Source organism: Toxotes jaculatrix, chromosome 2 (genome assembly GCF_017976425.1).
Source record: "Toxotes jaculatrix isolate fToxJac2 chromosome 2, fToxJac2.pri, whole genome shotgun sequence".
NCBI lineage: Eukaryota > Metazoa > Chordata > Actinopteri > Toxotidae > Toxotes > Toxotes jaculatrix.
The window spans coordinates 8,433,022-8,448,582 of record NC_054395.1 but is presented as its reverse complement, the minus strand read 5'-3'; the positions used below and the strand labels follow the sequence as shown (position 1 = coordinate 8,448,582).

Below are 15,561 nucleotides of genomic sequence, written 5' to 3'. Positions count from 1 at the left end.
TTTAGACAAACAACCATTCATGCTCACATTCAAACCTACAGGCAATTTAAAACCTAGATGGTTATGAGGTATTTTGAGCTTGTTCTGCCCTCTTGAGGCTCCAAGCCTCCTTTCAGCAAATCTCAGACGTACACTCTCAATTTGTGCACAAAATAAGATCATGATAGCTGACTAGTTATTTTTTTCTGCAAGCTGCATTTTTTCAGTGTTACAGTAGTGGTGAGTTGTGTATAAACCTTCATCTTATGTATTAATGGATTGGACTCAACTGCTTTTGAATGTTTGTTCTATTCTTTGAAACGACTGATACCATGATATCTGCAGTATTTGACTGATTGTAAGTAGGTCCAAATCAGGATTCCTCTGGACTTCTTTCAGACTTTTCACTTACTTTTAGGCCTGAGGATTTTTTTCCCAACTTCACAATCTATTACCTTAATGATATTTTTTGTACAAACTGTCAGAGAAATGTTTAATTCCCAAGTCCCAACTTTTGGTTGGGTGAGTCCATGAATGATACTGGCTAGTTATACCCAATTCACTTTGTGTTTGCTCTAAAAGCCAACATGCAACAAAACCACGATCAAGCCACTATACTGAAAACACAAGTTTCATGTTTTTGAGGTGAACGCTGTTCAGGATATCTCAGGATGTGTAGAGTGGGAATGAATCCAGAAGAATTTGGGTTTGGCTACAGAATCTGTTGTACAGTCTCATGGCAGTGGCAACGTCTGATGCCTGTTTCCACCTGCTACAGTTCATCACAGGGTCATTTCCTCCAGACTTTCCAGTTCACTGCTCGTCACACAACAGCAAAGAACAGAGCACTTCCTACAACAGAAACAGTAAAACATCCTCAGCAGCTTGTTGCAAACACTGAACGATCCCCGTTTACTCAGAAAGAACAGCCTGCTCCTTCCTGAAGAGGGCGTCAGAGTCATATATCCCGTTCAGTTTGTCGTTGATTTGGATGCCGAGGTATCTGTAAGAGTCCACCATCTCTTCTCCCCATCAGTGATTGCTTGACATACCTACATAGCCTAAACCAACTTTAATGAAATGAAATGGGAAAAAAAGGTAACATAACACACAACATGCTGTGTATACAATCAATATAAGAATGTATAACATTAGAGAAGGATCAAACATGACAGTGAGACTCGACTAATTATCATGTTCTTAAAGATGCATTTTAATTTACAATGCATATGTTCTCATACTTGGTAAGTATATTTTGCCATCTTCTGACTTTGCACATCCAATATACATTTTACTTACTACACTTTACATCTTTTGCAAACTTTATATTTAATTTATTTTTTTATTTGTTAATTCAGCTATCATGTGTTTGATTTTGTTTCTCATGAATCAATTTTTAATTGAATGTCCTTTCGTGATGTCCTCATTGCTTTAAGTCTTGTGCCATCCCTCTTTCCACCTGTCCACAGACAGTTACCTCAACCAGGTGCCCTTCCTGATGTCCTTGTCTCAAAACACGTTAGTTGCCCAAACGGCATTCACTGGCATGTTGACAAACATGTCAGTGGAGCGTAGCAACGCACGTCAGCAATGACACATCACAACTTTGTGTGGTGCAATATAATCATGAAGAAAATGTGATGCCTATCAGCAATGAGGTGTTCATTTTAAATATACTGCATGTACAGGTCTGACAGTTATTAATATGGTGTTTTTGTTGTATGTTTCAACAGGAGCACCTGAAGCTTGTCATTCTCATTGACCAATTCATGGTCATTGAGTAAACATTGTCTATCTATTAAATCATATCTGTTTATTCTAACTGAATTCTATGTTTCAATATACTCATGAGGCCAAGTGTGTCATGTCAAACGAGGACTTAGGACACAGTACCTGCAGTTCCCAGTTATTTTGGAAACAGTTGGAGCCACCACTTTCAAATGGTTGAATGGCTAATTGTGGAGAACAGTCTTCACTTTCACTGAAATGCTTTTGATGTTTTTTTTTCCACTTCTCTTTATGTCGGTAGGTGACCTTAATGCCTCAGCTGGAAAGTCTCTTGAATGCACCCTGTGGATTCTTTATGAAAACATAAAACACAGCAACACTGAAGGCGGTGGAAGCGATAAGTGTTTCCCCCCTGTGGTGTTTACGGTCCACAGGAGACGCTGGCGCATGTGATTTTACTCTGTGTACTGTACCAGGTTTCCCCTTTTGTGCACACCTAAGCACATGCAGAAACACACACACATGCACACTTGAATGCTCACAATGAACCAAACAATGTTGCTCTTTGATAAAACTTTGAATCTGTTTTGACACTGACCCATATGCATTTCTTGTGTTCTTATTTTTTAGGTTTTATCCATCTTATAGATTGTGGAATTCAAACTTATTGATGAAATCTAAAGCTCGAAATGTTTAGTGTGTACAGCTCTCTCTTTCCTCAAGATAGATTTGTGCCCTGTACAGGGGAGCCCTGACATTTATCTTACTTTCTAATTTCCAAAAGTTCTGAGGACCTGTGTATGAAACCGTCATGTGGAGCATATTTTCACTATCAACAGCAGCTGCTATGGTGGTGTGACTTTCCAGCACCACAGACAACTAGGCCTCTTGGAAAGGAATGTTGTCCTGCATAAGTTTGTGGATACACCTCCTGCATTTCAGATAGATAGTGAAGGGTGCTGACTTCCTTGTTTGGTCTGCATGTTACCTGTTGTCAGTGTAGACTCACCTGCAGCCTTGCCAGGTGGGAAGATGAGAAAGGGAAACCAGACACAACTCTAGGACAAAAGGTGGAGTTGAAATAAGATGTGCAGAAAGCTCTGACTAAAGGTGTGGCGAGAGCAAAGAAAGAACAAAAGACACTGGCAACCTCAACACATTCCATCATGTCTTTGTCCAAGCCGGAGGAGCAACTTGCTTATGAGCTGAGTTGTCCCATCTGTCTTCAGCTCTACTCTGATCCAGTGGTTCTCCCCTGTGGACACAACTACTGTAGAGCCTGTATCTGCAAGACTGTTGACACCGCAGACAAGAGTGGGAAAACGCTTCAGCGTTGCCCAGAGTGTCGTGAGGAATACCAAGGTGTGTACTCTCTGCAGAAAAACTTCAAACTCTGCAGCATCATCGAGGGTTACCTGGCCACCACACCACATCTGGACAGACCACATCTGGACAGGCAGCCTGACACTAAGCCTGAGAGGATGGAGGTTTTCTGCGACCACTGTATAGATGAACCGTCACTGGCTGTGAAGACCTGCCTGAAGTGTGAGGTGTCACTGTGCTCCAGGCACCTTCAGAGACACCATGAAAAGGAATCATTCAAAGCACACTCTGTGGTGGAACCTCTGAACGACGTAGGGATAAAGGGATGTGCTATCCACCAGCGCCCGCTTGAGTACTTTTGTTCCAATGACATGACCTCGCTGTGCAGCACATGCTTCATAGAAGGCCATCACCAGAACCATGACGTTCTCACCTTCAGTGTAGCCGAAGAAGAGATGAGGCGGGCACTGGAGAACCGCAACAAGGTAGTTTTTGTTGGTTTCATTGACATTAACCTGTGGAATTGGTGCTAAAGTGAAACACAGGGTAACATTTTATTTTACGGATCAAATTTCTGTAAAATTTCAAGGACTTATTCTGGAAAGAACCATGTAATTTGTAACTGATTGTAAGGATTGTAAGTAAATGGAATTGGTAACCCAGAGACGAGCAGGTCACAGCAGGTCAATGTGAAATTTGTATGGGCAAGCATACAAAGTGACATACAGAGAATAAAGATAATAAGTAAACAATTAATTAATGTTTATTTGTGTTTAAATCAAACTTTTCTTTCAAGAAAAGTCTTAATTGCTCAATTGCTACTCAGTCATGAAACTTATATTTATAATTCAGATATTTCAGACCTGTAAAATAAATCTTTTCGCAACAGAGCGCAGATTGTTGAGCAAGGCATTCTTTATGCCTGTGGGAAGCAATAATGGAAACGTGACACTTTTGATGTTTTAATAAGGTGACTGTCAGCTATGTTTCTACCACTATTGTGTTTTGGAAAGAGCGGAATGACTAGAATGAAAAAAAGTTTCTGACTGACAGGAACGTGTGTAATGAATTCTGACAGGGTTGACATGAGTTCTCAAGGCAACTGATTTAAATATTGGAATGACACTTGTGTTGAAGTCCTAAGCCATTTCTCCAAAAAGTCACATGTAACGTGATCATATTTCACCTACAGCACGGAAATAGAAAGGCACCTGTAAGAGTATGATATGACTCTATGCTATGTGTGTTTTTATGTGCCTGTTACAAGAGAAGTACATCCAGTCATTCCTGATTTTCCTCCTACAAGGTGAACACACAAAATGCATTAAATGTATGATTGCAGGTTGTCTCCTGCAGGCTGCAGATGACTGAGAGTCTCCTACAGAAGATAGCAGAGGAGCAGGGAGCTTCTGAAGCTATAGGAGACAAACTGATCAACAAGGCTGTCACACTCATGGACAGCATGGCTGCACTAGTGGACAGGTGACAGACTCCACACGTGCTAGGATTGTTAAATCCTTGAAAACATGTAGTGTCCTCAAGCAGGTCAAGCAGGTCGTTTGCTATTGTTTCTCAGCTACTGTTAATCAAACCTGATAAAACCACACCTACACAGTCCTGATAAAGGAGATTAAAGAGACAAATGTTTTGATAGTTAAACTCTTCATAAATAACACTTGAAGATGTTGTTTTTTTCTGATTGTTTCTCAGTTAGACAGGAATTTTCATGTATTCACATCATGCTTTCACCAACTTCAGGAGGATGGCAGTAAATGCATAACTTTGCCACTCTTTTTAACTCTATTTCTAACTAAAGTACATTTAGGATAGTGATGTGCACCAGGGGTGGATGCTGTATAACATCTTCTGCTGTGCAGTATGTCATTTTATAATTATTTTAATAATATAGATATCATGACATAAAATATAAATAATACTTATGAGATAATTCCTTCATAAAACAACAGAATAGAAATGTGTTTTTCTCCAAAATTACCCACCCACAATGCACACTATGTATTTAAATTACTAAAATTTTGTACTGTTAGTTTAAAAGAAAATTGATAAACTCATGTTTACATTTAAATGGTGGATGAGCAGAGTTTCACTGAATTGCCCTCCCTGCTGTAATTCACTGTACAATTTCCAGTACACTGAGTACATCAGATTACCAGCAGCAGTTTCTCCTTTAGGCTGGAAGAACAGGATCAGGCAGTGACTGCTGTAGATAAAAGTGTGGGACAAAACTCAGCATACCAATGATTTTCTGTAATGAATCCAGTCTATCTGCATTTTTAGCCTACCAGTAAACCTTTTCACTGAAATACGATAATAGTGTTCGAATGTTATAGATAGTTCAAGGCCGGCTCTAAAACTGAAAGATTTTATTATAAAATGCAGATTTCATGTAATTTATTTTTGTAAAATTTTATGTACAACAAATAAAAGTGGCTACAAAATGCCAATAGACATGTGAAGCTGTATTTAGGCAATGATAACATACTCAAAAATAACATTGCAAGCATGCTGACGTGTAGCAGACATAATGTTTACCATGGGCACTGTCCTGGTTTGGTCTGCAACATTTGGTGATTAACACAAAGTACTTGGGACTTATGGGAATATTATGGGAATATAGGCATATTAGCTTTGCAGATATATTTCATCACAAACTAAAGTACTCAACAAATTAAGAATTTCAACTGATCATGGCACTAAAGGAAATATAATGGGATCACCAACATTTTTACAGTTTATCCTGAGAAGGAGCTGAACGTGTGTATAGCATCCATTGAATAGTCATTAAGACATCAAATTCAAAACCACAATTTTCAACCTCATGCTGGGAGTAGACAGGGATGGGAAAATAACATGAAAGAGAAATATGTTCAGTCACTGAGACTGAACATATTTCCTTTATATCCTTTCACCAAGTTATCCAATCAGTATATAAATAAGGCCTGCAGTAGTTCAACCTGTTATTGAATTGTTGTGTTGTGTTCAGGTACAGGGAGCGTCTGCTTGTGCTTATGGAAGAAGAGAGAGTCCAGCGGAGGAAGAGCTGGCAGCTTGGACTGAGTACACTGGAAGAGCAACAGCAGCAGCTGCTGGAGGCCCAGCGAAATGCCACACAGGCTCTCAGTGAAACTGACACATGCATCTTCATACACAGGTACAACAGAGCTTGAATTGCCCCCCAGGGGACAAATAAAGTTCTTGATTGATTGATTGATTGATTGATTGAGAGCTAAATATCCTAAATTATCCCTCCAAAATCTAATAATACCTGTACATACAAGAAGAAATATTTTCACTACAGTATAGACATTTTTCTAATTACATTATCCTCTAGCATATGGGCAAAAATAGATTACTCCACATATGTGCACTAAAAATTTATTTCAATGCAGTCATATTTTCAATTTTACAAATTGTGAATACATGTTCTATCTATAAAAATAAGCAGAATGAACACATGCACTATTAGCTATTAGCTATTAGCCCTTGTAAAATATACAAGGGTCTTACACATTCAGTATGAACTCTTCAATCCATACGAATCCAGAATATTGGATGTCAGCCTTAATGTGAAGATATGTGTGTGCATTCAGAAAGCCTATATAGGTAAAACCATGTGATTCCCACTATAAAGCACAGGGCAGCATTGTAACCCAGTGGAAATGATTTGAGGAAATTCCTCTGCTCTCTAGGTTCATGATGATTGAACATAAACTGCGAGAAGCTGTTGAAGGCACCATTCCTTCCAAGATCCCCTCAAAGGCACCGCTCAATACCAGGCATCTCCAGACAGGCCTCAGAACCCAAGACTTCCGCTCAGAAATGACCCGCCTCCTGGAGTCTCTTCATATCCTCCTCAACCCTCTGGACCTCACCTTCAACATCTGTACTGCCCACCCCAGCTTGGTAGTGTCCAGTGATCTGCGCACCGTCAAGTACAGCTCCACCAAGCAGCCATATGTGGAGCACCCAGAGCGTTTTACAAGTGCGCCTCAGATTCTGTGCACCCAGGGTTTCTCAGGTGGCGAGCATGTATGGGTGGTAGAGGTGGGGCCCAACAGCATGTGGTCAGTAGGTGTGTGTTACAAGACCATCCCCCGCCGTGGTGACCACAGTCGTCTGGGTCACAACTCTGTGTCCTGGCGTCTGCAGTGGAAAAATGGCAAGCTGACAGTGTGCCAGTCCTCCTGTAATGTGGCTCTGGGAGAAATGATCAGTCATCCACTGAGGATTGAGGTAGCACTGGACTATGAGGGGGGGATGTTAACATTCCACAGCACCAAAGGGCGCAGGGAGCACCTCCATACTTTCAGGGCTGTGTTTAGGGAGCCAGTTTACCCAGCGTTCAGTATTCATTCAAACACACCAGAGTCCTGGATCACACTGCACAGTGGGATCTGAACACAACTGTTATTTTTTTAATACTTCTCAAGCATCTAATTCATAAGATTGTTCTTTGTACTTTTCATTTAGTGCTCTCTTTCAAAAGTCTGCCAAAATGGTGCATTTGTGTCTGAATTTGTGTCCGGTCTCACAATTTAGAACTTTGGGTATCACAAATAAATGCTCGACCATGCCATGCGCCATCTTACAATGCCATGCTGTTCTACAAATGTGTTTATTTACTATCCTACATGACTGTATCATGGAAATGATTAATCACATGAGATAATTTGTTTACAAAAACTGAATTTGTTATGCATGATCTGCGTGATTTTTGTGGGGTATATAGCTCAGTTCAGGTGTTCCATGATTCAGTCAGCTTTTTGGGATTTTCTTTGGTCAGTTCGTCCATCATTAACATTTGACATGTTTCCATTTCATCTGTTTAAAGTTAAGTGGATGTCGCTTGAATGTTGTGCGTTTGCCTTGCATTTTCTTTATGTACAGTATACTGATAAGCACGAACCTCACAACGAACACAGGCTGAATATGAGACATGCTTGTGTTTATGCTACAAATAAACTCTGACGGTAATATTTGTGTCTCTGTTGACAAAATATCTGGCTGTCCACAACTATGTGCGTGAATGACAATCTGTATTGTATGTGTGGCACGTGACTGCCTTCTGACAGTTCATTCAGTCAAGGGAGCTTTAGTGTATGGCACTGGGGTTGCCAGGTTGGTTTGTAAAAAGGTAAAGAAATAACAGTGATGCAACCGTTTTTATTTTTGCCTGAACGCACATGTAAAACACTCGTAGATACACAGTTTTATAAGTTATTTTCTCGGTCCCTTTAACACACCAACAGGAAATCATGGTCCATAAGAGGGGGATAGTTTAAGAAGAATCTGGCAACCGATATCCCATCTGTCACAAATTCTGTCATTGGCAGGACACTAATATTATTTCATGTTAGTAACATTATTCTGCAGAAGGCCATTAGCAAAGCTGTCACTTAACACCTTGAAGCATGGGCTCGGGAGAGAGTACGACCAGAAAAGTGTCTTTTGGTGTCGATGATGAGGACAGAGTCAGGATTCTTCGTGGAGTCAAGGTAATGCTAATTTAGCTAGCGTCTGATAAGCCATGCTAACGCTGCTTTAATGATACGCCCAGCGCTAACTAGCTGTTAGCGTGTTGCTGCACAGCAAATGAAGTTACTGGTCTATTCTGGGTTGAACTGACGTTAAGTTCACAACCTTAAAGCGACTGCTGAGGAGAGGAGGGTGTAACGGGATGCAGGGGCAGGTTGATGTACGACCTGAAACATGTCACTTTGTCGTAACACCAAACTTCATTCGTAATAGGTTGTAGGTAGAGGTATGCCTTGCTTATCGGGAAAGGAATATGTCTGGTAGTTGACCGACGTCTCTTAGAAACCCTCACGGTCTTCTGGTAAATTCGGCATAATCACTATCACTAGCTAGTGGTACTCAGTGTACTAAAAATCGCACATTATGCACAATTCACTAGCTGCTGTCAGCGTTTGCTAACAACGCTAGAGACAAGTCGAGCACCTAGCCGTTAACAGAAGCGTTAACGTTCGCTAGTGTTTACGTTGAACATGTCAGCTACGGGAAATTTAAGGAGAGATTCACACTGATGTCTTAATGGACTCAATTGTTGTAGCTATGAGGCCAAATGTCCACAACCGAGGTGGCTTTAAATTGGCAGATTTCGAATGAAGTTTGGTTTGCTGTTCTCTGGTTCTCGACACTGTTGCCTTCCGGTGTTAGAGTACCTGCCGAAATTTTGCCTACTTTGCTTAGTAAGTCGTGGCCATCCAATGAAATGGTAATGCAACTGTATTTGTGCCCAAACATATTAAACTACTCCACGATTAAACACTTTAAATATTGTTAATTGTGAGGTGGCTTTTTTTGTTTTTGTTTTTCATCCACAAACATCGCTTGGAGCAGTTAAGATACGCTAGTAATTATGTGACTTCACAGTTAATTAAGAGACCTTAGATAAATAAGAGACTTTGATTTATATTTGTAGGGCTGAAACGAATCATTAGTTATTTTTAATAATAATTATTGAATTGTTATTTCTATAACATGACAGAAAATAGTGATAAATGCCCATAATAATTTTCCACAAAGCAACTGGAGTTCTTCAGATGTCTCATTTTGTCTGGCCAGCAGTCTAAAATCCAAAGATATTCAGTTTGCTATCATGTGTGATAAAGAACAGTATTAAATTCTCATTTCTGAGAAACTAGAAACAAGCATGTGTCTTAAAAGTCGCATACTGCTATCAAAATAGTTGTCAATTAATTATCTGTCGATTGACTAATCAGTTAATTGACTAATTGTTCCAGCTCTAGATACCTCTGTGAAGGTTTATTTTAAATGACAAACAACTTTATATCCGTGGAAAATGTTACTTTTAGTTTTTTGCTGATCTCAAGTGGCTTTTCACCTTACTGTTGTGGTGTAGAAGTGTACTCAGTGCACCGTGACCTTCACAGCCTTTTGAGTTTGGTTACAGGTAAAGCACTCTCCTGACAACATTCAGCCACATTCACTGGGTGTGGTCAGAAGAGTCCCGTAACTGTGCAAAAGACTGTTCAACAAGAGGAGGTCAGTGAAGTAGCCATTGTCAGCTTGGTGGAGTCATTAATCTCTAATTATACAACTTGCATGCATTCACACACAGAGAATGTTTGAATGTGTGTGTGTGACGGCATCCATAGCAGCCCTACTTTCTAAGGTGTATAAGGAGTTTTGGATGTAAGTGCCAAATTTCCGGTAGGACTTGAAGGCACCTTTAGCTCTAGTTACATTCCTGCAAAGGCAAGCTTATGAAGTATAACAACCCCTGGAATATAAAACCGCTCAAGTTAAGCATTTATACTAGTTGTACTTCAGTGATTGCGAACGTGTTTACAAAATGTCTTGTATAAAGCAAAAACAAAAAGCCTTTCAGATAATCATATTTGCTGCCCAGCCTTAACATTCAAATGTTGTGAGTCATAGAAAGAGTGAGTCAATGGTTGGTGCTGACTCCTGTGGTTTTTGGTGTAGCTATGTTTAACCATTTCCCCAGACACACACACACACACACACACACACTCATATAGCGCAGCAGCAGTGAACCAGTGATTTTTTTTGGGAGGGGGGGTGTTTGCCATACTTAACCAGTTTGTGTGTTTTTCTTCACAAGTTCTGTCCTTCCGCAAGGGATTAAAGAGATAAAATTATGACTTTCATTTGAATAAATATAACACCACATAATTTATGACTTGCTTTTTAATTTAGTAAACCGCTGCTAAGTTTGTAGAAACGTGCAGAAAAACCTCCTATTATTTCTTCTGTAAAGAAAACGAGGAAAAAAAAACTTAAGCTCTGCGTCGATTCTGTCTCTCTAGTCCATCCATCTTTTCTCTACATCCCTCTGTCTAGCTGTCAGAAGATGTTCTTCAGAGGATGAGAGGAGTAGCCAACATCGCTCCAGAACGCACACCGTCATCAGCCTCAAGCACCCAGAAAGACCCAGGTAGCATTCACCTTACAGCCGTCACAACTGTTGAAGATGATCCATTGTCATTTGAGCTGGCTCATGTGTTTTCACCAGCTCCATCTCACATTTAGACATGACAGGGGAACACCACCACCACCACCACAGATTTTTACACTCAAAGGTCAGTGGACTGTTCCTGAAGTGCTCACACAGTTGTGTGATGTCTTGACCATGATTAAAAGAAGAGCACCCACTTTTCCAACACCTGTAGTTGGAAAGCAAATTTCTTGAGATACAAAACACTTTCAGGACACACCTGCAGGGCAAATTTCCCTGAGATACTGACTCCATCAGTTCACATTTAACTTGTCACTCTCTCCTGTCAGGCTCTTGATGCACTCAGGATCATTTTCTCTGGTAGTTAACACTTTTCAGTTTCTTTATGCTCCTCATTGTGCTGCTCTGTGACACCTGTGATTATTGACAGCTTAACACATAATCTGGCTTCTGGTCAGTTCTGCATTAAAGATATCGGGAGATGCTTTTCACTCATTTTGACTTATCAGGAATTTGTTTCAGTATGTAGGCCTTACTGAGTCATCCTCAAATATAAATCAGTCCCTTCTTTTTTAGACATAATTTTCAGGACATATAAAAAAAACCCAATAATAATCAGGTTGCATTTTTTAGACATTTAGTGACACTATGTATGAATTAAATCTGTAATTTTATTTTAATGCTGTAAGTCACCAAACTGCCACAGTTCATATTGGCTTTTTCAGCAAGCCTTTTGATATCCTCTCTGTCTTTGTCCAGGTGTCTCTCGCAGTGCCAGCTCAAGCACTCGACCCCGGCAGAACCCACAGCACCGGGCCCAACCCAATACCCAGTCCAAGACTAACAAGCCAGACTCCTACGCTAAGGAAGAACAGAGGAGGTGGGTTAACGAAAAGGATTTATAAGAAACATATACCACTTTGAGGATAAGAGTAACTTTTAATATTAAACTGAAAAATATTTAAAAATGTTGTTACTTGATGAACTTAATTTTTATATTCCTCTGTAAAACTTCAACCTCATTTTAGATACACTGGATTTGCCGGGCCTGAAAATTGGTATATGCTGCCACCTTGTGGATTTACATGCATAAAGCTTTTGATTGCAGTCAGAAGACTTTGAAAAACAGAAACTAAAGGCAGCTAGAAATAAATACAGGCATTATATTTTGTATGTATGGTACATGTGTTTCAGGTATGAACAACAGCAGGCAATATTCAAGGAGGAGTTGGCCAAGGTGGCACAAAGAGAGAGGGAGGCAGCGATGCAGGAGATGATTAAAACTATGAGCCGGGAAAGACAACACACTCACCAGGAGGCTGAGAAGTTCAAACAACTGGTACATACACACACGCTCACACAGAGACTCATGTTCTCATCCAATGTAGAGTTTTCCTTATTTGTGACTTTAAAAAAATACTATTAGTAAACATCACAAAATTACTGACCACCCACTCAGGGTTTACTGAGGTCAGACAGAGCTCTGTTTCTTGTCATAGCTGAATTTTTCCTGCCATATTTACATGACATGTACTTGATGAATGGTTTTGATAAACAACTGCATTGCCTCTGTAAAAGCAGAGAAGCTAGGGATGCTTTCCGAGGATTTACACTAACACAGTCACATTCATAAGTGGAAGCGAAAACTAACTTCTAGTTAGTGAGTGAAATTTTTGATTGAGTAGTCATTTTAATAGCCGTTAATCTAGTCAACACACTAGCTATCCACAGTGATGACAGCATACACCCATAAATGCAAATCAGAAGCAAATTCAAAGTGGAACAGTTTCAGGTATAATGATCTTTTCTTAAGAATATGAAGATGGACATCACACCGGCCATGCAGGACAGAGACACATAATGTCTGTCCAATAGCTATGTTTTTTGGTGCTTCACATGTTTTCTGGGTGTGCACAAATATCCAAATACCAAAGTTAGCTATAGTTGAGGACGTGGGATGGGAATTAAATGAGGCACGCTGTAAGGTGTGTGTAGCTCAGTTATGGCATTGGTTACTTAATATGGAAGAAAGCAGGCTCTTGATCAAGAGACAAAAGAGTGTGTACAGTGTTCTACAGTTATGGGTCTGGTGAGTTGGTTAAATATGCTGTTCCAGGTAATATAGAAGTTGTGTATGATGGTGAACACTCTCTTTGTATGACCTTTCAGATTTAGAAAATATACAATAGGGATTATATAGCTCACACTACCTAACAACCAACCATATTCATGGTCTCTGCTTAACCTCACCTAATGAGGCGTATTGTTTTTCTTTTTTTTCATGAATGTGGCTCCTTGTGGGGAACGAATAAGTTGTCCCACTACTCCTTCTAAATCCCTGACCGCACTAAAATGATTCTAACACCACTGATGAACTGTATATGCCACTTTCTAGAAAAAAAAAACTTCCCCAGTGGCAAGAGATGAATAGTCTAAATTCTCAGGCAGTGCTTTGATGACCTTTCTTCTCCTGGTCTGTGTTTCTGTGTAAGACATAGAACTGTATGTCACTGGCAGTCTTTATGTACAAAGCAGTGCAACTCTCAAATCTTGTTTGAGCTCTTTTTTCTTTAGTTACCTGTTAACAAAGATTCTGGCATAAAAACAGCCTGTGTTTCATTTGTCTTACTGAAAAGAGTCTATTATGGTAATTTAAATAACCACCTCTTCCAGTTTTGTGAATTACAGATAACTTGTCTAATTTACTTTAGCCCTTCATCATCATTCACAGTTTACAGAAAACTTTACTGCCATTTTTGTCACTCAGATCTGTCCTTGGTGGGAAATGGGAAAAATCCTGTTCCCACTGCAGCATCCACTAGTGACCTGTTGGCGGAGCTGTTGTAGTCTGTGTGTAATGATGCAGCACCTTCTGAATTTTGCTCACCATCATCCCAGAACGTTTGAAAACTTAAGGGTTTGCATGCAGTGAGTTCAGTGATAAAGCTGTGCAAATGCAGGTTCATTTGAGGAGATAAGTTTGTGTAGGGTCAAGTCTCGATTCAGTCTAGTGCAGTCCTCTCCGGTTAAATCACATGTTGGAGCATTTCGTACAGACATAAATTGGGTCTTTCGGATTCCATTTGTAATTTCCATGGTGGTGCTCCTTCTGCCTCCTCCTCCTCCTCCCTACTCCGTTGCTGTTATTTTTCTATCTCCCCTTCTCGTTACCATTTTCTCTCTTCCTCTTTTCCCTGCTCTGCTTTCTCTTCTCTCTCTCACGCCCCAACCTCTATCTCCCTCTGTTTTCCTCTCTTTTCTATCCCAGCCCATCACTCTCTCCTGCCTGCCCTGGAGACAGTATTATCAGTGCAGTGCAAGCGGTAAATTGCACCCTGAGAGTTTCCTGGAGCTGGAGATAGGACTGGAGGTATAGTCATGGGAAGGGGGGGAGCTTGTTTTACACACCAACTGGTGCCTGTTTCACGTGAGTCTTCCTCCCCTTTCCCTCCTCTCTCACCTGCCCCCCTCCCCCCGTGTTGAGACATGCTGTAGCACCTGTCTTATCTCCACTCCAACACACTTCCACTCCTAATAGAAAGACGCTGGAGGGACGTCGTGAGCAGAATGACCAGCCGAGCAGGACTGGACCTCCTGATACTGAGGGCTGCTTGTAATTACTGTTTCTTGTGCTTTGAATACATATACGCACATACACATGAAGTATGGGCAGATTTGCTCACAGTCTTAACTCAGGAGTTTTTCCCCTGTTGTGGAATCAGAGTGCATGATCACACATCATCTGCAGCTCTTTGTCCTGTGCGACCTCTGCAGAGCCAGTCTGGTCAAGCAAGTTAAAGGGCTGTTTTTTTTTTATAACTGTTGAGAATATCAAGTTTTATAGCTAATGTTTATATAAAAACATTTTTAGCGCAGCTGTAAAACGCTGCCATGAACAAGCATCTCACACATGGAACTGGTCATGACATTGACTACGAATGTATTCTTCGTAGTTTAGAAATACATAACATGGATAAGGCTTATTACTATCACTTACACTGGCAGTTGCTATTTGGTGGAATAACGCACTATAAACACCTAGAAAGTAGACAAAACATAGTATATGTACTTGTAAAATGTATTTTCAAGAAATCAAATGGGTTTTAACAGTAGAGCCCCCAGGTTAGAGTACCTGCCAACAAGGCTGGCTGTATCGCAAAAAAGTTAGTGGGCTGCCGTGGTCAGAACCAACTTACATTTGGCAGCTGGCCCATGTTAATTTCACACCCTGTGAGGGAAAAGTTTAAGAAGATGACAGTGATGCAATATTGCCTGGAGAAAAGGGATGAGGAAGACTGAACATATGAGAAGAAGAGAAATCAGAGGTGACAGCTGATTAAGCATTTACTAAGTAATTGGGAGCAAGAAGGATGTGAGGATGAAAAAGAAGTGACTGAACATTTTGTGAAGGGTGAGGATGAAGAATGAAGAGGAGCCAAGAATGAATGGGAGTGAAAGAGAAGACGACACACATTTCCTGTAGAATTGAGCTGAAGAGGAAGGAATGACTGAAAAGTTGAAAAAAGAAGTCTTCACAAGTGATTTAA

At 40.4% G+C, this 15,561-nt stretch overlaps 2 protein-coding genes across 3 annotated transcripts in view; both read left to right on the top strand.

The window, feature by feature from the left end:
- The first annotated feature begins 2,670 nt into the window (after positions 1 to 2,670).
- LOC121195071 (E3 ubiquitin/ISG15 ligase TRIM25-like) lies at positions 2,671 to 8,027 on the top strand. Its single transcript, XM_041058271.1, has 4 exons — positions 2,671 to 3,515; positions 4,373 to 4,512; positions 6,035 to 6,202; positions 6,741 to 8,027. Exons 1-4 carry the CDS (start codon positions 2,874 to 2,876, stop codon positions 7,447 to 7,449), a joined length of 1,659 nt encoding a protein of 552 aa, XP_040914205.1. The 5' UTR covers positions 2,671 to 2,873; the 3' UTR covers positions 7,450 to 8,027.
- Positions 8,028 to 8,171: 144 nt separating this feature from the next.
- LOC121195075 (MICOS complex subunit mic25a-like) overlaps positions 8,172 to 15,561 on the top strand; it is a 78,817-nt gene continuing 71,427 nt past the window's right edge. For both annotated transcript variants that reach the window (XM_041058295.1, XM_041058285.1), the window contains exons 1-4: positions 8,172 to 8,546; positions 10,900 to 10,993; positions 11,774 to 11,894; positions 12,209 to 12,353. In XM_041058295.1, the coding sequence (XP_040914229.1) occupies positions 8,463 to 8,546; positions 10,900 to 10,993; positions 11,774 to 11,894; positions 12,209 to 12,353 (444 nt within the window). In that variant the 5' untranslated portion in view covers positions 8,172 to 8,462. The remainder of the gene's footprint in view (positions 8,547 to 10,899; positions 10,994 to 11,773; positions 11,895 to 12,208; positions 12,354 to 15,561) is intronic.

Excerpts from the sequence above, each read along its gene's own strand:
- LOC121195071 (XM_041058271.1), top strand. The coding sequence starts at position 2,874 with ATGTCTTTGTCCAAGCCGGAGGAGCAACTTGCTTATGAGCTGAGTTGT. Across the intron at positions 4,513-6,034 it reads ATGGCTGCACTAGTGGACAG|GTACAGGGAGCGTCTGCTTG; the intron begins GTGACAGACTCC and ends TGTTGTGTTCAG. Across the intron at positions 6,203-6,740 it reads ACATGCATCTTCATACACAG|GTTCATGATGATTGAACATA; the intron begins GTACAACAGAGC and ends TCTGCTCTCTAG.